This window comes from Abramis brama (genome assembly GCF_963993115.1).
Source record: "Abramis brama genome assembly, chromosome: 7".
NCBI lineage: Eukaryota > Metazoa > Chordata > Actinopteri > Cypriniformes > Leuciscidae > Abramis > Abramis brama.
Window position 1 is genome coordinate 27,097,869 of NC_139969.1, and position 26,940 is coordinate 27,124,808.

Here is a 26,940-nt window from a genome sequence, read left to right on the forward strand (position 1 = left end):
TCCCTACCAGCCGTTTGTTGTAGTCCTTAAAAAACTATTTCTTTAAAAGCAAATATCTCCCTTTGCTTTGAACTTTGAGCGTTGTAACTTTGCAGATGTTGTTTATGCTCAATCAGCAATATTACACACCAACTAAAGTTAGAAAAGTGAAATCATAATCAACCACCCCTTTAAGGCTTCGGTTTTCGGCCAAGTGCATCCTGAATTTTTGGTTTCGGCCTAGAATTTCATTTCGGTGCATCCCTAAAAACTGCAATTCCAAATCATGCAGCCCTAGTGCTGCTTGTACATATACTTTCCTCACACTGTAACTATTGATATTAATTGTTTTCTACAGGTAAAATGTTTGATTTGAGACTGGCCATCGATCCAGTTTGTTTCCCTGCCATCGGCCTGTGATGCTGGGACAGACCCGACATTGGACAAACGGTTTGGAGAATGGATGGATGTGTAATATGGATGTAATATGAAAATGTTGTCTGTGGAGATTTTGTAAACACCACACAGTGAGTCATGTACCTTGATAAGCAGGTTCTCATTAGCACTCTGCAGGAGCTGTTCTTTGCTGTGAAGCTCGGCGTGTAGGCGAGCAGAGGCAGATCTGGCCTCCTCGAGCTGGTCCCGGGCCTGTTGCAGCCACTGGCTCAGCTGCTCCTGAGAGTTTCTCAAGCTGCTGGAGATCTGATCCGACACCTTCAGCAGCTGCCCACGCGTCTGCTGCACATCTGAAAGCTGGGAGGCAAAGAGAGAGGGTCAGGTCCAGCAAACCAGCTCAACTGTCCTATGAGAATGAAGACAAACTTTCTGTTTCTCTGAACCTCTTTGTGATGCTCTTCTCTCTGCTGTTCAAGCTCCTGCTGCAGGGCAGTAATGGTGGCCTGGAGTCTGACCTCAGCCTGTGTGGAGCGCTTCTCCATCGCAGACATCTCATCTCGCAGTTGATGAATTTCACTCTCCTACAATAAACAACAACAAGCCTGTTAAAAAACAGTTCTCTGAGAGAACTCAAGAATCTGAGAGACGTGTCATGAAAAGGGAACTTTCACTTTATCTGCTCATCTAATCATCTGTACTTTTTTCTGCAGTAAGGATGCTTTCCTGTTACATATTACACATGCACACCTCAAAAAGATGATAGAATATAGGTAAAGGGGTTTACATGCAGAGCGAAATTGAGGTAATGGGCAAAAATCTGGCCGCCGATTGGTTTATTCTAAAAAGCCGACAATAAAAGTAAATGGTTTTACAGGTCTGCATGACAACATGCATTGTTGGTTTATTAAGCATAATCAAATTAAGAATTTGCATGAAAACGAATGACAAAATAAATGGTGAAAGATGAAAAAGCACATAAGGTCAGGAAGTGCCTCCTCGTCGATGCAATTGGCTGATCGCGCTGTCATTCCATCCATGCAAAAATGCCCACAACCGGTTTATAAATTGTACTGAACTTGATCCACTCGCTTGGAAAACCCTAATGGCCACATCTGAATGGAAATGAACTTGAAATGAGTTTAAAGTTGCAGATGTTTCACCTTCTGACGTGCTTGCTGGGTGATTTGATCTATCTGTCTGTTCAGAGAGTCACAGCGTGTCTGTGCCCCCTGTAACTCCTGCACCGTCTTCTGGAGCTGCTCACGATACACACGCAGCTGCTGGCCATGCTCCAGAGCACCCTGATACACACACAATAAAAATGAGACTTGTAAGTCTTACTCGTTAACCTTTCAGTGCTCTTTAGATCATATAGTGTAAATAGACTTTACATACATTAGATTACTTTCAGAAAAAAAGTATCAGTTCTAGGATTGATAAAATTATTGTTTATCAGAATGACATGGCACCCATGATAAAATAAGATGAAATAACTGATCTTGTTAGAGCTGTTTAACATTGTTAGTGTTACACAACCAAGTTAGTATTGTTTAATTTCTGTATAGCAAGAGTTTAATGTTGTAACTTTGTTACTTCTGTTTATTTAACATTTCATTATTCACATTTCCCCCCACAGACTTGTGTGACTCAGATGGGCTGCACACCATGATACTGTATTCAGAGGGTTGAATTTCCCTTAGGAAACTTAATATTGTGATACTAAAGGTCAAATGGTCTTAAAATGGCACAGTTGTATTGCACTGGAGAGAATAACTTACATTATTAAGGGCAGGACAGTATTAATTATTTATGCTTATATCAGGGTTTAAAAATGGAAGAAAAAATAACCAATCGGTTCACTCTAAGCAGAATCAGTATTTTAACGTTTCTGTTAACATTCCTTCTGTAATCATTAATATTCCGAAAATGGTTTGATTACTTTATGCAAGAACTTCAATAAACAACCAAGTTAGTATTGTTTAATTCAAGAATTCATAACTCCAGTGTATCTACAAACTGTCTGCAAACCTCATACAGTAGCTCCACACACCTCAATCGTGAATGAAGTCCTGCACGCAATTTGGAAATTTTCTCTACTTGTTTGGGTAAATAAAGAACTGGTTGTTTGAATAAGAACTGTGTTTTCTTTACTCCTGTAAAGGCTAATGTATTTGAGGAGCAAAGAGAGTCTTAAGGGCCGTTCACACCAATAACGATAACTGTAAAGATAACTATATCAGCTTCCACACACCAGCGGTTGATATCGTTCTGTTTATTCTAAGCGCGTGTTTGTCTATAACTTTAAATGCTCAAGCTTGTTATAGCAAGATGAATTCTGATTGGCTGTCAGTGTTTTTATCGTTCATCAGCTGGATAAAATCGTGCTGAAAGTGATTCCAAAGATATATCGTTTCTCTCTGTGTTGTTATCGTTATAGCTGTGGTGTGAACTCTGCTATTCTTTAATACTGAGATTGGTTTTTAGAACTATATCTTTATCGTTATCTTTATAGTTATCGTCCTTGGTGTGAACGGGCCATCAGTCTAGTATTTGTCGTCTAGTCATAGCCAATACCGCCTGTGCATAGCACTTCATCTTTTGTAACACAAGAGTTTGGCCAAATGTATTAAACGACAGGAAAAACTGAGCACCCACATTACTACAAAAAACTTTGCAACCAGTGATGAAAACGTAATGCAATGCACTTATTACTGCCTCAGATGTGGCCGTTGGCGTCACGTTTGCGTAGGCCGTACTCTGAACTCATGATTGGTTGACTTGCCAAATTAAAATATTAAACAGAACGATAAAATAACGTTATTAACCAGTTAAAGGTCATTTAAAATAAGCATTCTGTTCAGAACGATTAAACTTGTCGGAAACGGTCGTTTCCGGTTTATGTTTTCATTCCTTGAACTGGTTCAGAGCTCTGGCTGTTATATTTGAAATATGTATGTCCTAGCCATTGTATAACTACTTCAAGGCCCTTGTAATTTATGGATGCTGAGAAAGGGGGCAGTGTGGAGGATGGGAAGGCAGTTAAAATATGTGTAAATTGTGTTCTTTGGAGAATTTCCTGTAATTTTTCATATTTTTTCAATATAATATGGTTAAAAAAAATTATTGGACAATTGCTGCTGTGCCTTTGGGAAATACTACTATATCCTTCCTTTCACTTTCATTCAATATAGAGTAAACAAAATGAAAAAATAAAATGTCTGAACAAAAACATTTCAAGCTACAATAAAAAACTAAAACATACAAAATAAAACATTTTATAAAATAAGAAAAAAATATCTTGCATAAAGGAAATAATGCTCATTTTAGATTGTTTGCATGGTAACAAATTTATTGACAATTAAGCATATTATCCCCCAGAATTATTATCATCAAAATAATGCATCTGGACATTTTTTGGTAATTCTCATATTGTCATTGTCATTCTGTAATAGTATTTGTTTTACTATTTGTAGTAGAAAGAATGTATTTTAAATAAGCATAAATGAATGGCACACTATGTATTATACAATTTACATTTTAATTTAAATATGATTTTGATTATTAATATGATTATTTTATCATGATTTTTGCATTACAGTAATGAAAATTGGGGATGGAGGTGCTTATTTGTCATGAAAATCAAATTCAATGCCTTAATCATCCTAAAATAAATTAAGCAAAATGAAATGTTCAGATATTGATTTTGGGGTAAAAAAAAAAAATGACCCAGACAGGATTTGTGAGATTTAACACTTTCCCTAAAATAATTCAAGCATGTGCTTGTGCCGTACCCTCTCAATGTCCTCCTTAACCTGCAGCTGTGATTTCAGCATCTCCATCCTCTCCGTCAGGAACTGCATCTGTCCAGAGAGCAGCGGGACCTCATCAGTTCATTTTTTGTCCATTAGTAAACCTTTCAACGGTCACTCTCAATGACTCACCTGCTGGTCTTTCTCCCTTAACTCATTCTGGCTCTTCTCCAGAGCTTCCTGTAAATACTCCACCTTCTTCTCCATCTCCAGCTTGTGCTCCTTAATGGCCACATCCAGCTGTCCCAACTCAAGAGAGAACACAGTGCTTTAGTAGAGTGGAGACGTGGCTGTAAGTGATATTTTGCTCATGTTTGTGTGTGGTACCAGCTGCGCTCTCTGCTGTAGCTCCCCCTGTCTCTCTTTCAGAGCAGTGTCCAGATCCAGCACCTCATTGTTCCTCTCCTCCAGCTCCCTCTGACTCTCTCTGGAAACACATCCAATGATGGAGAAAACGATTATTGTTTTTTCATTTATTTTTTTGCATTATGATTAGAACATTTTTTTTTTTTTTTTCTAGGTTAACATACTTTTTCCTATCCCATATGCAAAGACTATAGCTATAACTATAAATATGCAAGTATCGGTTTGAGCATGATGTCTGGCCAGACAGGACTTACTGTTCATTTGACTATTCGCTGATGGGGAGATTGTTTGTCGAATCTGTATGTAAATGGTAATTTTATCAGTTGCTTTTGGTGTAGAAAACACTCTTCACTTTTAACTTGTGGCCAGTTATGTCACATTGCCAAAAGTATAGATGTGCAACATGTTAATGAGGATTTGAATTTGTTCTACGAGGTAAAAAATAATAATAATAATAAAATGTATTTTGCAATCCTGTTAACAAACCAACAGTCACAGACACCGGAAACCACTGCTAATAGACCTCATTCAGACCAGCGCCATGACAGGTATGAAAGTGAGGCTGTGAGGGATAGACTTACTGTGTTTTCAATGGGATCCGCTGTAAAAAGCTGTATAAAGCTCCTAGATCACTTATAATTTTGCACAGATCATACTGTCTGGGTTTTTTGGTCTACTGTAATTTCTCAGAAACATATTATTTTTGCATTAGTTCGTCAGCAGAACAATCCACAAACACATTTAATAGCAGTACAACCCATTGAAGAGATGCATGTCTATCCCTCACATCCTCGCTTTCATTCCTGTTAAAAATCAAAGATGGCGCTGCTGTGAATAAGGTCTATGTTAACAGAATTTACGACGTGACCGAGTACACATTTAGTTCTGTTTTTAGTCCAATATGTAACATGGGGAACATAGGACAATACAGTTCATAAACGTATGACAAAAAAAAACATGATCGTACAGAATCATATATGGTGCGAGTTGCAGGGATATTTCCTGTGCTTATTATATGTAAAGTTTTATATTAATAAAGAAACCACTTGATTTTTGTAGATTTTGTCTAAGCAGATGAGGTGTGTGGCACCTTTCAACAACATTAATATTCATGATGACAAATTCACAGTCACTACTGTTTTTCCTTCTATGGCTTGACTGAAAATGTTGGGGGTGGGGTCGAGTTGTGAATGTGTGTGTTTGTTATGATCATGATTTGATGAAAACCTTATCAGTGATCATTCTGAAACTGATGTTGTTCTGAATAACGGAACAAGTGTTTGAGTTTTCTTCCTCTGGTTATTACAAACATATGCAGTCATGAGCCAAAAATAAAAAAAGAAAAGAAAAAAAGAAAAAAACCAAGAGCAAAAATGTGTTACATGTCACGTACACTACCGTTCAAAAGTATGGGGTCAGTACTAAGTCTCTTCTGCTCACCAAGGCTGCATTTATTTGATCAAAATACAGTAAAAACCTAAATATTGTAAAATATTTTTCTATATCTTCTCCATTTCAATATATTTTCAAATAGAATTTAATCCTGTAATGACAAAGCTGAATTTTCAGCATCATTCCTCCAGTCTTCAGTGTCACATGATCCTTCAGAAATCATTCTAACATGCTGATTTGCTGCTCAAGAAACATTTCTGATTATTATCAATGTTCAAAACAGTTGAGCTGCTTAATATTTTTGTGGAAAGTGATGTTTTTCAGGATTCTCAAAAAAAAAAAAAAAAATCTTTTTGAAAACCAAACTTTTGAATGGTAGTATATAAAATATCATTTTACAAAGATTCACATTTACAACACTTTTTACAAAGATTAAAGAAAAACTAGAGAACTTAGTTAAATCTAAACCAATAAATGATGTTTATCACATTATAATACATAAATAACACTGATTAGTAAAAACAAAAACAATGAAAATGTAAATTATAACAATGCTCATATTTACAATTAAAATAATAGAATTAGACAATTAATATATCAGAGCAACATTATGTGGTTTGTATTTTTGTATTCAAAGTGCATGTACTAGATTTATACATATAAACATTTATGAAGTGTTGGAAATTGGGTTTTAGGAAATAAAAGGAAACTGGAATGACTTTATACGTCTCTACTGAGACAGATTAAAAATCAGGAAGGAAGAATGAAAGACAAGCCACCAAAACCGGATGTAACCAGCAGCAGGTATTTACAAGGAAATATTTGTTCTTTTGTGCATCCAATATGGTATGCACAAAATGGTATGAAGGTGATTATAAAACTTGTGTTTTGAGGCCTTTAGAGATCCATAATAATCTATTTCAGAGGCATTCGAGCAACAACAGAAAGTGCTCAATTCAGGTTGTCCTCAGCCAAACATGAGTAAGGGTGTAAGAAACCTCAGAGGTGCTCAGTATCCAGTGATGGACAGACTGCTGTGATTTCCCAGCAGTCAGAGCGAAGAGGTGGAGCAGCTCACCTGAGCTCAGCAGCCAGTTTATCAATGGCTGCTTGGCGCTGGTCTGACGACAGCTGTGTCCGCTGTAGCACGTCTCTCAGCTCCTGCAGGTGGTCCAGGGTGTCTGTCAGCTCTCCACGCACCTCCTGCAACTGTCCTTCCATCAACTGCGCCCGCTGCAGCGAGTTCCTCCTGTCCGTCTCACTGCGGTGGAGCTTCTCTTCAAGGTCCATAACTGGGACACATAGGCAAGAAAACATAAGACTATTATTCCAGTCATCTTCCTCAGAGTCATAGAATAGAATAAAACATAACAGAATACAATACAATAGAATTATGGATGCCCCTTTGTGGGGTTCAAACAGCAAACTTTGGGTGAGCATTTCTCAAAGTGAGGTCTGCAAAACCCTAGGTGTCCGTAGAGGTCTGTTGACATGTGGACCGTACAAAAGAGACCAATCACTTTTCCAAAGGCGCAGATAAACTCAAGCATAAAAGTTTATGCCCGTTATTTGTTGTTGGTCACTGGAGCTGCATACCCATTTCGCTCTTCTTATCCAGCAGGCCTCTGGTCTCCTTGAGTGTCTCCTCCATCTGATTGAGCTGAGACGCTTTCGTGTTGCTGTCTCTCCTCAGACGCAACAGCTCCAGCTCCATGTCTGACAGCTCCACTCGACACTTGCTCATCTCTGAACTCAGCTGCCTGAAAAACAAACACAGATTAACATTACTATCTTTTCCTCAGTGCTTTTACCATTGTCCAAATGCTGTCAGGACAAAACTGGCCTTAGAAAGGACAGAAAATCAAGCAATACAAATCCTAGTGGTCTTATGTGATCAGCCAATATGCGAAGGGCGTTCTTCCTCAGTGAAGATAGTTCATGGTTAGCAGTATATATACAGGAGGAGTGCAGCAGGAGTGTCTACAGACACAAAGGCCCTGAAGCCATAAAGCAGTCATAAGATCATCTCAAGGGACACCCTCGGGACAAGACGCATGACCTACTTTTGTGGTGCCTAGAAAAAGCAATATCCTAATCAGAATGTCTCTGGATGTATTCTCAGATGACACTCCTGCATCTGAGATTTCATCACTCTGTCTACTAGAAGACTACTGTTTTACCATTTGAATGAGATTCAACTTTGTTGCACATCAGGATATTATTGTTGCATCATAATTTTTTACTGGACATAAACACAGCTGAACAATTAATCAATAAATAGTTATATTGTAATTATTTAATCGATGTGCGCAGCTGACATATGTTCAGGGTTCGACAACCTACGTGCCAGAGAAATTTTAGCTGATTATTTAAGAAATATTAATGTACCTCGCATCTGCACCCATTACCCATCAGCCTACTACTTTGGCTGCCTACTTTATTTAGCTGTCCAATTATCAAAATCACAGACCTTTTCGACACAATTTTGTCTGTTTTTGCTCTATTTCACCAAAAATAGTTCCAAACAAAGCCAGAGCAGAACCATTGTGCGTCTCTGTTAAAACACACAGTGATGTTTTGTTACTGAAATGATTCATTGCCTCATTCATTAAAACAGTGATTTGCACAACAGCCACAACAGTGTCTCATTATTCTAACTAAATTTCTTGAATACATTTAAGAATTTGACAAAGGTTAATGCAAACATCGAAAAAAGTTAGAAAAGAACTGCATGTATAAAAGGTAAAAATACTACTGGAAACCAATCAGGACTGCTGTGAACAAACCAGCATACAAAAAATTGAAAGAATATGAAAATCTTCGGGAGTCAGCTGCCCATGACGGGCCTAAATCAGGTATGAAGGAAGTGAATTGGCAGGTGGTCTCACGTTATGGAGCCGGAGAGCTCGGCAGCCTGCCTGTCCTTCTTCTGCACCTCCTGGGTGACCTCCTCCACTTCTCTCTCCCTTCTCCTCAGAGCCTGAGACAAGGCAGTGCGCTCCTTCTCCAAATCTTGTTCCAGCTGGGACACCTGTGGGTGATCAGTAGATGTTATCCCACTATCTGCACAGATGAGATGAGTCTTTCAGGCTGTAAGGTCATGAGATTATTGTCTAACATGTTTTTGCTTTTTCTAACTCTAGCTGAATTCTAGTTAACCGAGCCATGGCCTGTACCTGGGTACAGTCCTGGGTTTGCAGAGATAGAACAGCGTTTATAGTGGGGAAGTGTATCATAATAGGGCAATTCTTCAATTGCTGTGGCAAATGGTGTTACCCTAATTTTCAACAGTTAAAGTAAAACCAATAAATTATAAAATGTTTGCATATTTGTATTCTGTGGAAATGTTATATATATATTTTTTAATCAGCATGTTCCTGCCATACCTCAAAGAAGTAGATGTAAAAGTAATTTTTAAAACAAATAAAATAGTTATATTGTGATTTAGACTTAAACAAGAACAATTTAATTAAATTGTTTAAAAATAATAAACATTTTGTTATATTTTAAGACAAAGTTGTGACCCCCAACTTCATGTCTGTGGTGTTACTGTTAACGTAATAAACGTTGTCCATTTAAGAAAAGAGGGAATTGTATTTGGACAATCCTGTGTGTAAAGGTCATTGCAGGTGGTGGTTGTTCAAAGGGGTACATGGTCAGTTGATTCTCTCTTATTAATTTTCATACATTTTGCTGACAGTTTCATGTGTCTGTGGTGTAACTCTACTAACTTACAGATTTTTACAATTTAAAAATAAATAAATACACAGTCTAATTAATATTTCTAAAATGTCCCCAGACATTGAAAACATAATGATGACAGCCTCCATTTTAGAAAAGATTCTAGATTTGTGCCAATTTGTCTGTGGTGTTACCGTCTTTCATAGCAACACCACAACTCAACAGACAATATACAACCAGAAATGTTCCATTTTTATATAAAAAAAAAATCATGGAATTTTCTTAAAGGTGCATTGCGCAAGTCTCTGAGTTTTTGCAGAACTATGCCCCCTCTGGCGACAAGCGAAACTGCAACCAGAGGTGTGCACGCTCATGGACCACAAGCACACGCACGCTTGCACGAGCACGAGCTGTTCATAACCAAAGGAGCATCAGCCGCACAAATCTTTTGTTTACAGTCATAATGTCTTCAGAGGTAATAAAGTTATAAATCTGCAAGTCATTTTAAATATGTGAAAGGAAAGGCATTTGAGTAAATTACACACTTATGTGTGAGGGGAAAACGGGGGTAATAGAAAACTTCGGTTTTTGTTTCCATCTATCTCCATGTTGAACTGTTTTATGTGTTTACTGTATCCACTTATGATTGTATTATTATGGAAACACGTTCATGAACAATATTAGTTATTACTTTGTAAAAGCTCAAAATAATAATCATACCATACACAGTTGGTCAACAAAGTACAGTCAAATGTCTCAAGGTAATATTCATAGATTATTACATCATTTGTTGTCATAGATTTGCCGTATCAGACATTAGAGACTGGGCTATATCTTACCGTTTTATCAAGAAAAAAGCCAACTGAGGATCCCGTTTGAGCCCTAGAGCAGACCGGAGATTCCAACGAACAGTATTTATATAGTTTTTACCTTTTGTACACAGCCACGTCCAAGTGATCTGAGGGCACGGGCGCGGGCGCGGGCGCTTCCTAGTGTGTGCAGACCGGAGATCTCTCCATTTGTTGAAAGCCTTCCCGATGTTGACTCTCGTCTTATTCCGACGCCTGTGGCACTAGACAAAAGTTTTCTTTTCTTTGTCTTACGTGGAGTTTGCGTTGGGGTTTGGAATGAACTACAAGCCGGTCTCTTTGAATCCATCTTCTACTTTTGTCGAAAGTTGACTAAAGTTTTGTCGCTCGAGTTGTCTTCGCTGATACGGAGAATGGCGGCGAATACACAAACCTGCCAGACATAGCCAGGTGAGCGTGAACGCGCATGACGTCACGCCCAGTCTCAAATTCCGTCCCGAATCCCTCTTATTTATTTTACTGTACAGGATTATAGAGGCAATCGCAGTGATCAGAGAAGGGCTCATTCAGCCCATCAGGCAATTGTTTAAGCATGTATGGGTTAGAAAAACGGGTATTTTTAACATGAAATGTTGCGCAATGCACCTTTAAGGGCATTCCTTTATAGACAGCATAGAGTTCTGGACCTTGTTGTAAGTCTATGGTGTTATATTACGTCTGTGGTCAAAATGCATATGAAATTTCTTTCTTTCAGAGCCATTTAATCTTTTAATTTAAAGTTGAGACCTTAAAGTGATTTTAAACCTTTAGATGAAACATTATAAAGGAACCAAAGACCATTTTCCATATCTTATCTAATATCTAAATACCAGAAAGAAGCCATACCAAATGACAGTTTGCTAAATTAATTAAAAAAAAATAAAAAAAGTATATTTTAATGTAATATAGATAGATATATAATATACTGTTAAACATTATACAGACCTATGGTCTGTGAATGAGGAAAAGTTATTACATTTTGAGCTATATTTTTATTTTTACATTTGATGTGATTATAAAATGTTCAATGAATAGTTTAAATGAGACCAAAAACATGTTTTAAAAAATGAGTCAACTTTGACTTTAAAGTTCAATTACTCGTTTGAAGGTTCAGTACAAAGAGTTTTCTAATGGAAAAGAAGCTTGCTTTGTGCTGGAGAAGAACAACCCTGAGGCACAGCTACATATATCTTCACACACATGAATGACTCCATTATTCATTGATCAGACATTAATAAAGACAACATTTAACAATCACACCGATCAGGACAATGAATACTAAATATGCAAAAATGATCAGACAGAGTGAATATTATGTTTGATGTGTGATCAGTTACTCCAATCAGAAGTGATGGTATAGTTTCATGTTTCTCACAGTAAACAGTGTCTGCTAGTCAGGCTATATGCGATGTCTGACCTAAATGTGAAGCCTATCAATGTGACCTAAATCTGAAAGGTTGTTGTGTGTAATATCAAATAGATCACTCTCTATTTATTTCTTATGCAAAATGCAAACCCAGACGTATGGATAGTCACACGTATTGTTACAAAATTAAAACATAAAACATACAATAATTTTACAATAATAAATTAATAATTAAGGATAAAATGTATTACTTGCTACCCAAATTTTACAAAAAGCCTAATTCAAAAGAAAAAAATGAATCTAAACTGGACCAAAGCCTGATATGTGATGCATTGCGGTTAGTATGTGATGCATTAAGGTTAGTCAGTTCTAAGTAAACAGCTACATTGGAAAGCAATTGAATTCTATGGCAAAACTTTCTCAAGATAAGTGTGGATATTTGCAATTAATTTCAATGACTTTTACAGTCGTTTGTACGGAGCCCCTGAGGGGACCTGTGAAAAAAAATAAATAAATAGGACTTTCGCGTGCGCACGAGAAACTTTCGGTTTGCATTATAGCGTCATTAATACAAATGTGGAAATATGGATGATGTATATATCATTTATGTTGTTGTTTGACGTTTTGAAGTGTATATTTTAGCAAAAATCTCAAGCAAGGTGCTATTAAAGACAAGACTTAGAGGCATATTTTAGTCACAATTCAAATAATTGTATTAACTTTGAATATAGGCCTACTTTTAATAAACTTTGTATTTGTATGTGTATTGATAAAAAATAAACAACAGGCTATAATCTTCTGCTACTGAGATGAAGGAAACATTTTTTTAAAGAAGTAAAGTTCACACGATTGCTATTTATCTTGATCAAATTGTTCCGTCATCAGCTCTTCCTCAGTTCTGCACTGCAGAATAAAATAGTCATCCTCTGCTGCAGTTGTACGGATTCTTAACGCATTTATTGCAACTACATTTCATCTTTTTCTCATCAAACAACCAGATTAACGAATGGTTCGACACAACCTGTACAGAAGAGCCTAAGGGCTTTCTTCTGTATAGATATACTGTATACAGGGTAAATGACGACTGTTGGCCTACCATGGTCGCCCTCGTCCAGTAAGTTTTAAATAATAATAATAATAATAATAATAATAATAATAATAATAAAAATAAATTAAGATATAAATCAATATAATTCGTTGTAAATTAAATATTTTAAACAATAGCTACAAAAAGGTAATAATTGACTGTATAGTCCTAACGTTCATGCATGAACTGTCATTCAGACTTACTGTCTAACAACCAGAGAACAGAGAACATCAGAGATATTAAAATACATACTCTTCTGAGTTTTATGATGTAGGCCTTTTTTATTAAAATGTATTAGCCTAGAATTTATAAGGATGCGCGCTTGTGCGTGGCGCGCTCAGTCATGTTGAGAGGGAAACACGCATTATATTATTAGGCTAGTATTCAGAAATAGTGTAAAAGATCTGTAAATAAAATACAACATTAACATTATAAACACTATTAATAACATATAGGCTATGCGTATTTTACTTCCCCATAGCCAAATCCTTAAATGAATGGAATCAGAAAACAACAAGAAATGAAAAATAAGTAACCACTTATAATAATAATAATAATAATAAATGCATAGTAGTCTATAAAAATAGCCCATTGTGCCCTTTATTACAAACAACTTTTAGCCTATTTTAAACGCCAAGCCTAAACGAATTTATTTGAATCGAAACTGAAACTATACCGCAAAGTTGGGTTCGCGCATCTTTCGTTCGGTCCAAAGTTTAATACTGAACAGGAATTAATAATCATTTAATAATGAACCGGCTGTGATGTCAAGTTAATGCCAGAAGTGAACCGATGTTGTTAATAGCGCGATTCGCCGGCGCCATCACTTGAATTTGTTCCTCAGTTGGGGAAATAACTTAATACTTTATCGTTTCATACTCTGTCATTCGAAACAGTAAAATGTATATTTTTATTTATGTACATTCAAAATGACTACAAAATGTCATGCCTTTGAAAAAGAAAGAAAACAACATGATGCGGACGTGTAGAACTTTATCCAAGAGCTGTTGTAAAGCCTATAGCCTATAAACAATCTGTTACAGTAATTTTCTATATCCAAAAGCTGCAACCATATTGTTAAAAGCGCTATATAAATGAGGGCGACTTGACTTGACCTGACTAGAAATCGAAAAAAGAATGATGACAAAGAAAGCTGATGACTGTTCAATGAACATTCTGCAAAACATTTTTGTGTTCACAGAAGAAAGTCTGAAAAAGACAATGTTTTAAATTTATATAAAATATAAAAATATAAATTTTAGATAAAGGTTTGATTTTTTTATTCAAACTGCAATTAGTGTAATTGAATCAGTGTCTTTCGTTCAGTATAGTTTTTTTTATTTAATATTTAAAGTAGAAAATTAGAAAAGAGTTCCTTTTTCGTTTTATAAACAATATTTCTAAAACGTTTTTCGTTCTGAGGTAGAAAATTTAATAAACAGCTTGAATTGTTCGATTTCTAGTCAGGTCAAGTGAAGTCGCCTTCATTTATATAGCGCTTTTAACAATATGGTTGCAAGCAGCTTTTGTATATAATATTTATATACAAATTGTTTTTGCTATTGTTTAAAATATTTAATTTACAACGAATTATATTGATTTATATCTTAATTTATTATTATTATTATTATTATTATTATTATTTAAAACTTACTGGACGAGGGCGACCATGGTAGGCCAACAGTCGTCATTTACCCTGTATACAGTATATCTATACAGAAGAAAGACCTGTCTAGGCTCTTCGGTACGGGTTGTGTCGAACCATTCGTTAATCTGGTTGTTTGATGAGAAAAAGATGAAATGTAGTTGCAATAAATGCGTTAAGAATCCGTACAACTGCAGCAGAGGATGACTATTTTATTCTGCAGTGCAGAACTGAGGAAGAGCTGATGACGGAACAGTTTGGTCAAGATAAATAGCAATCGTGTGAACTTTACTTCTTTAAAAAAATGTTTCCTTCATCTCAGTAGCAGAAGATTATAGCCTGTTGTTTATTTTTTATCAATACACATACAAATACAAAGTTTATTAAAAGTAGGCCTATATTCAAAGTTAATACAATTATTTGAATTGTGACTAAAATATGCCTCTAAGTCTTGTCTTTAATAGCACCTTGCTTGAGATTTTTGCTAAAATATACACTTCAAAACGTCAAACAACAACATAAATGATATATACATCATCCATATTTCCACATTTGTATTAATGACGCTATAATGCAAACCGAAAGTTTCTCGTGCCCACGCGAAAGTCCTATTTTTTTTTTTTTTTTACAGGTCCCCTCAGGGGCTCCGTACGTTTGTGATTACAGGATAAAAATGTAAAAATCATTCTTGTTTAGACCAACTTATTAATTTATCATACAGACCGAACTGTGAACTAGCTCATTAAGAACTGAAAACACTTGACTCAAAAGAACAATTTGCACACAAATTAGACTCTCCCCAAGAGCAATGTGTAGCTGATTCAATATTTCACAGGAGAGCATCATAAATATTATATTTAAAAATATAGTTTTGAAATATATATTTTACAAATATTTACTACTGAGATTGCACTGACTTGACAAGCTGTCAAATTCTTCGCTGGGCTGTGATGTAAACAAAATGCTGTTTGCTATTCTTTTAAAAGCGACAAGCTCTTAGATATGTCCTATCCAGACTTCTTGTTTCAATCAGATCTACATCAAAGCATCGGAAAAAAACTGCGCTCAAACCACATAAAAAATTCCCAGATATTTCCGGGTTTTCCACGGCCATGGGAACCCTGGTGTGAGTACCTGGCTCTGCAGCTGACTCTGGCTCTCCTCCAGCTGTGCGATGCGTGACGTGCTCTCCTGCAGCATGGTGTGCTGGTTCTGCATGGAGTGCTGCAGCTGCAGGTTCTCCTCACTGGAGCTCTGATAAGCCACACATTTCCTCCTCAGCTCTTCCTGCAGCTGTGAGAGCTGATAAACATACATCATTAAGTCATACATTAACCAACAAGTGTCACTTAATGTCATTCAAATAAGGATCCCCAGGAGGACAGGAAGAGGAAGTGTCCAGCTCCAAGGACTGACCTCACTGCTCTTCAGCTCCAGCTGTTTCTCCTGATGTTTTTTCACCTCCTCCATCTGCTGGAGGTACTGACTCAGCACCTCTTTACAGGAGGACAGTTCTGTCTGCAGGCTCCTCACCTGGAAAGATCAAGACAGAAATGACCAGTGTCCTAACCAAGTCTGACACAATAAAGCAACAAATCTCATTTTAATTAGTTTTTGTTCTATAAAATCCTCCTTAACATCTGCATGTTAAACATTAAGTATGTACTTGTCGGCTGCCACATAGTGGCAGCGTTTTGCTTTCATTGAAGACAGAATGATTACTTCACACAAGAAACTTTGATAACACTTTACAATAAGGTCATTAAGTCACAGCCAGCAGCCATATCACCCTGTAGCCCAAGACTGGTTGCCCACTAAGCAGGGTTGAGCCTGATTAGTACCTGGATGGGAGACCTCCTGGGAAAACTAGTTTGCTGCTGGAAGAGGTGTTAGTGAGGCCAGCAGGGGGCGCTCACCCTGTGGTCTGTGTGGGTCCTAACGCCACAGTCTAGTGACGGGGAAACTATATTGTCAAAAGAGCACCGTCCTTCAGATGAGACGTTAAACCGAGGTCCTGACTCTCTGTGGTCATTAAAAATCCCAGGATGTCCTTTGAAAGAGTTGGCCCATTGGCCTCTGTTCATCATAGCCTCCTAATCATCCCCATATATTGATTGGCTTCTTCACTGTCACCTCTCCACCAATTAGCTGGTGTGTGGTGGGCGTTCTGGCACACTATGGCTGCCGTCGCATCATCCAGGTGCTGCTGCACATTGGTGGTGGTTGAGGAGATTTCCCCGTTCTATGTAAAGCGCTTTGAGTACCCAGAAAAGCGCAAAATAAATGTAACAAATTATTATTATTATTATTATTATAATTATAATAATAATTATAATAAAGTCCCATAATGAGCAATACATTTGTTACAGTATTTATTAATCTTGTTAATCTGCTTTAACGTTGGTTAATACAAATATTACTGTTCACTGTTAGTTTAATTGTTGACTCAGGTCCATTAAATAATATTAACAGATCCAATTTTTAATTTTAATTATTAGTAAACATTGATATTAATATTAATTAAGGTTAATAAATGCTTTAGAAGTATTTTCAATTGTAATGTCAACTAATGTTGTAAACTAATGTTAACTAATGGAACCTTATTGTAAAGTATTACTGAAATTTGTCATCATGGTGTATGAATTTCTTTACACCAGTGGTTCTCAACCAACATTCAAAGCAGCCACAGGGCTTAAAATTATTTAATTACATAAATAAAATAAAATAAATGTAATATTTTAACACTTCAGTTAATAATACATTTAGAAAACAAGTAGCTTTGTCATAATTACAATAGAAATACTAAAGGAAATATCTCTGAATATCATGCTGGACAATGGGGGCCTTTGAGTCTAAAACTTTGAGAACCCCTGCTTTAGACAAAGCAATGTAACAACAAACAACCTGTTCTGTTCATCATAGTGCTGAGCAGACAATAAAATAGTGAGTCAGTCTCACTTTTGAAGCAGAGTCAGCAGCTTCCTCTTCGACATTTCTGAGCGTCTCTTCACTGCATTTAGATTTTGCTTCAAAATCCTGTTCAGGGAACAAAAAGATACTCGCATCATTGATAAAGTGATTCAGATGTGTCCAAAAGTCTGAGGAAAAGAAAATTGCTTATATTTTGTCTCTTTTACATTTAAAAAGGCCATATGAATCATAGTATATAACATGATGCTATTTGAAAAGGTCATTATTTTATCTATTGGGTCTAGTAGAATAGGTTAACATAGGTTAATAAAAAAAAATACCCCCCCATTATATTTTGGATGCTGTTCATTATTGCAGCACCTCTATTTCCAGTCTGTCTGAAATGCTCTTATTGAGTTGCGGTGTCTACAAAGCCCCGCCTTCTGAAAAGCCCAGAGTGCTCTGATTGGCCAGATGACCTAGTGCGTTGTGATTGGCTTAACACCTCAAGCATGTGTCAGAAATGAAACACCCCTTGCCATAATCACAACAACGCTATAATTCACTGAACCATCACTTCTTTCTTTGATTGGCATTATGCTAATACTTAATATTGTGACGTAGACGTTTGTGGAAGTGATATCTGGCGTTTGATCGAGGCGCGGGTCTGGATCAGTGTTCTCCATTTGTGGGAGACAATGAGCTTTGTAACTTTGTAGATTGCATACATGCACAAACAGATACATTAAAGGAAAAGAAAATCATTTAAAAGAATCATATGGCCTCTTTAATATATATATTTTTTCATTACAAATTAATGTGACGTGTAAAACATGATGATCATGTTATCCAGCATGATCTGAGAATGAGCCAAAGAACATATTGTGCTATACTGGAAGCAAAAACATCTGACTTTCTATACAAACAGTCACATGATGATCAATATCACAAAATGACTGATTATTGACCAAGAAATAGTAAAAAATAATCCATGTAAAAAAATAATTAAAAAAAAAAAGCTTTTGAAGCCCTCAGTACCAGCGGGATGAGTTGGCATGAAGGGTGAGTTCTGACCTCAGTGAGCTGATCTATAATGCTCTGCAGAAGACTGGCTCTCTGCTGTGACTCCTGTTTCTCTGAGTGAAAATTTTGTTCTAGCTCCTCAAGTTCAGTCTGTTTCTGAGCCAGAGACAACTGCAGCTGAAAAACACACACACATCTTATTACAATCACAGGATTTACACACACAGAAGTGCAAAATAATTAATAAACGCAAGAATTGCACACGTACCACCTCTATTCGATCCTCCAGTTCTCTGCATTTGTGTGAATGTGCATTCTTGATTTTCTCTACAGTCTGCTGATATTCCCTCTGTTTCTTGTTCAAGACTGACTGGTAGTGCTGAATACTGCTGGCCGTTTCCTAATTTAACACAGGTACAGAGAACAGGATAGATTATATCTTAAAAAAAATCACTGTTTGTTTTATGTGTGATATTGCATGTGTGTATATGTTACCATAAGGTCTTGTTCAAGCTGGCCGGTCTTCATTACAGTCTGTGAATAAGCAGCACTCTTCTCCTGCAGCTGTTTCTCCAGGACAGTTATACGCGAACTCTTCTTTTTTAGCTAATAAACACAACTTTTGATCAGTCAGTTTGAATAAGTTACCATACTTCTAGCATATTTAAAACAATCTGCAACCTTTCTGAAAGAAGTTTGTTATGCTCACCAAGGCTGCATTTATTTGATCGAAAATTGTTTTATACTTTAATATTATTTATATTTTATTTATATATAGTTGCAATCGAAATTATTCAACCCCCATTGCAAAAATTAAAGACTTTCAGCTGTTTGCAATGAACAAATCAAACAAAAGTAATTCAAACAGCTCAACACAACAAATGTTTCAAGTGGTTTCCCCAAATGTAACTGAAAATGCAACTTTTAATGACTTCTGCAGTTTAAAAATTATTCAACCCCTTGAATAGAATCCCTCACATCAGCACAAATCTGCAAAAAAAGGTGTTGTCAAGCACACCTAATGCAACTAATCAAGGGCTTCATTAGTTGCATCAGGTGTGCTTGAGCTAGAACACATGAAATATCTGAACTGGCTAGGTTTGTTGAGTGTCATGTTTGACTGCAAGTTAGAATGCATTGACATCAGTCCGAAGTCAAACTCCGACAGTTAATGTTATTCCCTATACCCCTTAATAACTTCAGGGGACGTAACATGCTTAAATGAAAATATTCTGACAGTGAGACTTGATAACCACAGGCTACTCACTCCCACTGTATATAAAAAAAAAGCCTAAACACAGGTTAAAAACTATACACACCTTCACAAAGAAACTGACATAATTTCATAACAAAAATGAATTATATATTCCTCTACCCATCTAATAAATCTAATGCAATATAGTTGACTATAACATTATTCAATATAAATATTCCACATTTCTGCCCAAACCATGATAAATTACTACAGAACATTCATGGTAAATGTTTGTAAGGGTGGTGATTTAAAGTCTTCTAATTTCGTTCATGGCACAGTGTTTCTGCTGTTTACTTCATCAGTCTTGTTGGGAATGTTGAGGCTGTTTCATCCGATTTAATACAAGTCAAATCATCAAGTGATTTGTTGTTTGTAACAGAGAGGTGTCTGTTGAATTGAAGCGCTTCCCACTGGTTGCTGCAACGCTATTTAATAATAGTGTCCGGGACCGGGAGTAAACGCAACTCTGTGCTGGGCCGTGCTGAAACAACTAGTGAAACAACTGAAAACAGCGCTAATTGTTGTTATTGTACTGACCGAAAAAACGCTTCAGATTATTCAGTGACAGAGCGGTCCAAACGAATAGTTTCAGACCGTCATGAAAGAATTATCGAACTTAAAGAATTATTAATTCAAAAATGATTGGTATCGCTGTTCAGTTGACAGAAAAATGGTACACACATAATAACTGCTGAAATATTCGCAAATAAAACGTTTCTCAGGTCAGTCGGACCACGGTGATGCTCTGCTGCTGTTTTGAATCTAGCATTGGAAACCTGCAGTGTGTGAAAGGCATGATGGATTTATTAATGTATCAGGAAATCCTAGGAGAAAACATCATGCCATCAGTGAGGAAGCTGAAGCTTGGACCTTCAACCAGGACAATGATCCCAAGCATACCTCAAATTCCACCAAGGCTTGGTTTCAGAAGAATTCCTGGAAGATTCTACGGTGGCATCACAGTCACCTGGTTTGTACCCCATAGAAAATCTCTGGTGGGATTTGAAGAAGGCGGTTGCAACACACAAACCCAAGAATATTACTGAACTGGAGGCCATCGCTCATGAGGAATGGGCTAAGATTCCTCAGAAACACTGCCAGAAGCTGGTGTCTGGTCATACATCTCATTTGCAGCAGGTCATAACAACAAAAGAGTGTTCTACTAAGTACTAAAGATGCTTGCAATGAAGGGATTGAATACATTTGAGACTGCAGAAGTCATTAAAAGTTGCATTTTGAATGACTGGATGACTCATTAAAATAATCCAAACTCAGGAGTTTATGATACTCTTTTCAGTGATTTATTAAAAGTTTACTTTTTTTATGTGTGCAGCCAGCAAAGACAATGCAGTATAATTATGTTTTTCATGGTACCCGGCAGAATTCAATTGATGTGTTGCTTACCTCTTTCTCTAAGGAGGTGGCCTGAGTAGCCTTGTCCAGGAGCTGATTGTGGAGCTGCTGGTAGTGAGAGGATCTCTCTGTGATAGAGGTCTGGAGGGAGGAGATCTCCTCCTGGGCTCTAGTCAGTCTCTCCTGTAGCCCCTGAGCAGCACTGGCCTGCCGGGTCTTTTCCCTCTCAACCGTCTGAAGCACCACCAACAGCTTCTGATAGCCCTCACCTACATGAACAGGGGAGAGGTTAAAGCAACAGTTTGTCCAGGAAAATACTACAAAATACAAAAGAAGCATGGATGAGTGAAGGATAAGTCTCAGGAAGGCAGCAGTATCCTGTTCTGAGTTAGATGCTCACCAGGTTTGTGTTTGAGAGATTCAGTGGTGCTTGTGTAAGACAGTGCGGACAGCAAACAAGGGTTCACACACAGTGCACCTTCCCGATTCTGAAACACAAGTCATTCCACAGCCAAGAAGATATTTTGAAGAATTGTTTTAACTGTTTCTGTCCATAAAATTAAAGTCAGTGGGGTCCAATGATGTTTTAGACCATAATGACTTTCAATGCATGAACTATTCTTTTGTTCATTATCTTCTTTTGTGTACCACAGAAGACAGAAAATCATAGAGGTTTGGAACAACATTATAAGAGTGAGTAAATGACAAGATTTTAATTTTTAGGGGAGCTATCCCTTTAAATGTGCACAATGACATTAAATTGTAAAGGTAATTCATTTTATTTAGAAGGTCTTTGCGGTTGTGTGTGTAGCCTGGTAAATCCTACTTATGGGGACAAAATGTCCCCACAAAGATGGCAATATCGAAAACCTTGTCGGGACATTTTTGGTCCCTATGAGGAAAACAGCTTATAAATCATACTAGTTTACACGACAATGATGTGCTAAAAACGGAAATGTTTTTTCTTTGTACAGATGACAACGTTATCAAAATGATCCCAGTTCACACGGATCCAGGAAAACAACTAATAATGCTATATTATGCCTGCCAGACAAGTAGTTGGCAATGTCACTTTGTAAAGATAGACTACGCACCCGCGGAGAAATAAACATTCTTTTACTACAGTGCACTCGAGCTGAACGCACATGCCTAAAGACACAATTTACATAATTTATATATTTTTGTGTCCGATTTTCATTCTAAGGATGTTAATCTTTATAATACTTTATTATTACTTTGTCTTCTGGGTAATTTTCATCTTCACAAAGCCAGAAACATTCACTGTAACCCCAATTTTAGAATGTTCTCCTCTGACATAAAGTCCCATTTTACTTCCTTTAAGAAAATGTAAAACCTTTGAAGTTTGAACACAAAGGATTCAAAAACATTCATCATCCTTGAGCCTGTTGTAAGGAACCTTTAATTTTTCATGATGACAAAATGTTATATTGTGTTGACTTTCTTATTCTTATATAACCACGTGATGATGTCCGTATTCCTCCCCTCATTTCTTACTGTTAATATCTGTATCCTTTCATTCGAAAAAAAGCCAATAGACTAAACACGTAATAGCCTACGCATGCGCATGACGTCACAGATTCACAGTTTTGTAGTTTACACGGAGATGATAAGGGTTTCGTTTTCAAAGACTTGCACTTTGAAACCCGTTTCCAAAAGTTTGCGTTTTCAAGCCACCAAAATGCCATTGTCATGTAAAAGAACAGCCAAAACACATAAAAAGACTTCCGTTTTTAGTTGAAAACGGTGTCGTGTTAACGGTCCCTAAGGTTTAGTGTAAGTGGATAGAATATACAGTCTGTACAGTATAAAAATCAGTATGTCTATGGAAAGTCCCCATAAAACATGAAAACACAACATGTGTGTGTGTGTGTGTATGTGTGTGCATTCCAGCACCTCTCTCAGATGTAATAAGTCCAGTACGTTCTCTAGGCTGGCCAGCTCGGCTCTGTCCTGTTCTCTCTCTCTGTGGGCCTGAGCCACCCTCTGCTCTTGACAGGCCGTGAGGAGCCGCAGGTCCTCGTTCTCTCTCTTCAGCCCCGCCACCTCCTGCAGCTGCACCTCCTTCTCAGCCAGCTCCCTCTGCAGCTGTTTCAGCTGATCTGAGAACTGCTGAACCTGAGACTGCAGCTGTAAACGCTCAGCGGAGAGAGACTCAGAGCGGCCGTGAACCTCCTTCAGCTCACTGATCAGAGAACAGAAACACCAGTTACAACTAACATGAGCAATTTACCTTTTCCAATCAGGCTAGAAGCTGATAACTCGTCAAGTGATCGGCTCTTTTGGCTGATGAACATATTAGATGATATGTGTATCGTTGCGAAATCTACTGATTGTTACATTAATAGAAAAAAAATTGTTTTGTGAATTTTGTTTGGGATGGTTCGATGACCTCGAGCCAAACACCCCCCAGAAGCCTTTTTTCCCTTGGTTGAACATTATTAAAGTTAGAGCTTATTTAGAGAAATCAGCCAGATGGCTTAGTGCAGGTGCGAATGGATCCTATGATGTATCACGTAAATTACCCCACTAATAATGCCCAGAATGGTACCAAACTTATACAGTAGTAAAATGAGGCATTGGAAAGTTTTGTAAGTACATCAGGAGTTTATTTAAATAACACTTGTCTTACGGCTTATGCTACCGCTAACCCAGAGGTCGAGGTCACTTCCGTGATTTGGGAAAAGCCACGTAAAAGTCCTGGCAGAAAGCGATGCATAAGTATGCTCGAGGTCATGGTGCAAAGGACCCTAGGTTGATTTTACTCCGAACCATCCCTTTAAGCATAAATGCAACAAAATTGTGGGAAAAATTCAATTGGGTACAAAAACATTCAACATATGTTCTTTGGGAAAATGAAATCTTAATATTCTTTGTTTTAACATGTAAATTGTAAACATACAGTCAGGTCCATAAATATTGGGACATCGACACAATTCTAATCTTTTTGGCTCTATACACCACCACAATGGATTTGAAATGAAATGACTGTATGAAATGAATTACAACAGTTTGTATATGTGCCTCCCACTTTTTAAGGGACCAAAAGTAATGGGACAGATTAACAATCATAAATCAAACTTTCACTTTTTAATACTTGGTTGCAAATCCTTTGCAGTCAATTACAGCCTGAAGTCTGGAACGCATAGACATCACCAGACGCTGGGTTTCATCCCTGGTGATGCTCTGCCAGGCCTCTACTGCAACTGTCTTCAGTTCCTGCTTGTTCTTGGGGCATTTTCCCTTCAGTTTTGTCTTCAGCAAGTGAAATGCATGCTAAATCGGATTCAGGTCAGGTGATTGACTTGGCCATTGCATAACATTCCACTTCTTTCCCTTAAAAAACTCTTTGGTTGCTTTCGCAGTATGCTTCGGGTCATTGTCCATCTGCAATGTGAAGCGCCGTCCAATGAGTTTTGAAGCATTTGGTCACAAAATGCTTTTTTCATAACATTTGGCCAGATCAAGAACATTCTCCAGGAGGTAGGTGTATGTGTGTCAAAGTCAACAATCAAGAGAAGACTTCACCAGAGTGAATACAGAGGGTTCACCACAAGATGAAAACCATTGGTGAGCCTCAAAAACAGGAAGGCCAGATTAGAGTTTGCCAAACAACATCTAAAAAAGCCTTCACAGTTCTGGAACAACATCCTATGGACAGATGAGACAAAGATCAACTTGTACCAGAGTGATGGGAAGAGAAGAGTATGGAGAAGGAAAGGAACTGCTCATGATCTAAAGCATACCACCTCATCAGTGAAGCATGGTGGTGGTAGTGTCATGGCGTGAGCATGTATGGCTGCCAATGGAACTGGTTTTCTTGTATTTATTGATGATGTGACTGCTGACAAAAGCAGCAGGATGAATTCTGACGTGTTTCGGGCAATATTATCTGCTCATATTCAGCCAAATGCTTCAGAACTCATTGGACGGCGCTTCACATTGCAGATGGACAATGACCTGAAGCATACTGCGAAAGCAACCAAAGAGTTTTTTAAGGGAAAGAAGTGGAATGTTATGCAATGGCCAAGTCAATCACCTGACCTGAATCCGATTGAGCATGCATTTCACTTGCTGAAGACAAAACTGAAGGGAAAATGCCCCAAGAACAAGCAGGAACTGAAGACAGTTGCAGTAGAGGCCTGACAGAGCATAACCAGGGATGAAACCCAGCGTCTGGTGATGTCTATGCGTTCCAGACTTCAGGCTGTAATTGACTGCAAAGGATTTGCAACCAAGTATTAAAAAGTGAAAGTTTGATTTATGATTGTTAATCTGTCCCATTACTTTTGGTCCCTTAAAAAGTGGGAGGCACATATACAAACTGTTGTAATTCCTACACCGTTCATCTGATTTGGATGTAAATACCCTCAAATTAAAGCTGAAAGTCTGCAGTTAAAGCACATCTTGTTCATTTCATTTCAAATCCATTGTGGTGGTGTATAGAGCCAAAAAGATTAGAATTGTGTCGATGTCCCAATATTTATGGACCTGACTGTATATATTAAAGATATTTATACTGGAAAACAAGACAAAAATATAATATATGTACATCTATATACATTTTGACCTTAAATATTGATTTACTTATTAAAATACTGAAATATTGATCTAAAAAAGTTGTGTCCATGTAGTCAATTACCTCAACAGAACACACTACTGTTTGGAAGTCTGGGGTCAGTAAGTATTTTTTTATTTTTTTAAAGAAATGTATAGTTTTATTCAGCAAGGGTTCATTAAATTGATCAAAAGTAACAGCAAAAACATTTATAATGTTACAAAGGATTTCCAATTTATGTCATCAAAAAATGTATCATGGTTCTCACTATATTAAACATTTTCTTTCAAAAACATTTTAAAAATCTTACCGATCTCAAACTTTTCAACTGTAGTGTGTATTATATTGGCATTAAATTAACCATCATATGAATGATCTTCATAGTCCACAACAACACAGAAATTACCAGATGTTGTGACGTAGACCCTCCTTCTCTCTCTCCAGCTCAGCACACTTCCTCTCCAGCTCCTCTCTCTCTCTGTCACACTCCATCAGACTGACCTTCAGCTGGCCCTCACTCTCCAACACCTTCAACAATACAGAACATGCATGTCACATGCATGGAACAGAAAAGGAAGTGATATCTCTGAACACAGAATGATTTATATGAATCAGTTTTAGTCAGATTACCGTCCTGAGTTTTTCAGAAACATCATCTTTGTATTCTTTGAAGGTGACCGTGAGCTTCTCTGCATTTCGGAGCGCTTGGTTTCTCTGCTGCTCCGCACTTTGAAAGAGAATTTTCAAAGAATTTTAAGCTGCGGTGTTTCAAGAATCACAAAAAGACTTCTTGTACATGTGAAGTAATTCCAGCTTAAAGAGATTACTGCTCCCAAGATGAATTAGTCTGTGAAGTTTTCATTAGCATAACTAATCTCATACCGTTTCCCCAGACGTGTTCTTTCAGCTAACTCGGCTTTAACAACTCTCAGCTCATCTCTGAGCTTCTCCGCCAGCCTGCTACTCTGCATCACTGTCTGTTTGCTTTCTTCCAATTTCTGCTCTGCAGCCCTGAAGAAACAAGAATATGCTGCTCCAGAAATCTGACAGAAAAAGCATCAGATTTTTTTAAGAAGATGTAAGTGGTAGAATAGATGCACCTACTCTAAAGCTTTGGTTTGGGTGTCCAGTTCTGCTTCTAGACCCAGAATCTGCTCCTTCATGAAAGACACACTGGAGGTCCTGGCTCCCACAGTGGATCCCAACATACGGATCTATACAACAAACGTCAGTTAATAAAATAAACATCGGCTG

At 37.4% G+C, this 26,940-nt stretch overlaps 1 protein-coding gene across 1 annotated transcript in view; it reads right to left on the bottom strand.

The window, feature by feature from the left end:
• ccdc18 (coiled-coil domain containing 18) overlaps positions 1-26,940 on the bottom strand; it is a 33,045-nt gene that overhangs the window by 1,872 nt on the left and 4,233 nt on the right. The window contains exons 5-26 of the mRNA XM_084121081.1: positions 26,791-26,900; positions 26,569-26,697; positions 26,317-26,413; positions 26,093-26,214; positions 23,025-23,313; positions 21,511-21,598; positions 21,162-21,379; positions 18,998-19,108; positions 18,771-18,902; positions 18,554-18,679; positions 17,528-17,605; positions 15,986-16,102; positions 15,704-15,871; positions 8,831-8,973; positions 7,539-7,702; positions 7,021-7,234; positions 4,512-4,611; positions 4,317-4,433; positions 4,167-4,235; positions 1,536-1,676; positions 819-956; positions 520-732 (exon numbers count right to left, since the gene is read on the bottom strand). Of these exons, the coding sequence (XP_083977207.1) occupies positions 520-732; positions 819-956; positions 1,536-1,676; positions 4,167-4,235; positions 4,317-4,433; positions 4,512-4,611; positions 7,021-7,234; positions 7,539-7,702; positions 8,831-8,973; positions 15,704-15,871; positions 15,986-16,102; positions 17,528-17,605; positions 18,554-18,679; positions 18,771-18,902; positions 18,998-19,108; positions 21,162-21,379; positions 21,511-21,598; positions 23,025-23,313; positions 26,093-26,214; positions 26,317-26,413; positions 26,569-26,697; positions 26,791-26,900 (3,084 nt within the window). The remainder of the gene's footprint in view (positions 1-519; positions 733-818; positions 957-1,535; positions 1,677-4,166; positions 4,236-4,316; positions 4,434-4,511; positions 4,612-7,020; positions 7,235-7,538; positions 7,703-8,830; positions 8,974-15,703; positions 15,872-15,985; positions 16,103-17,527; positions 17,606-18,553; positions 18,680-18,770; positions 18,903-18,997; positions 19,109-21,161; positions 21,380-21,510; positions 21,599-23,024; positions 23,314-26,092; positions 26,215-26,316; positions 26,414-26,568; positions 26,698-26,790; positions 26,901-26,940) is intronic.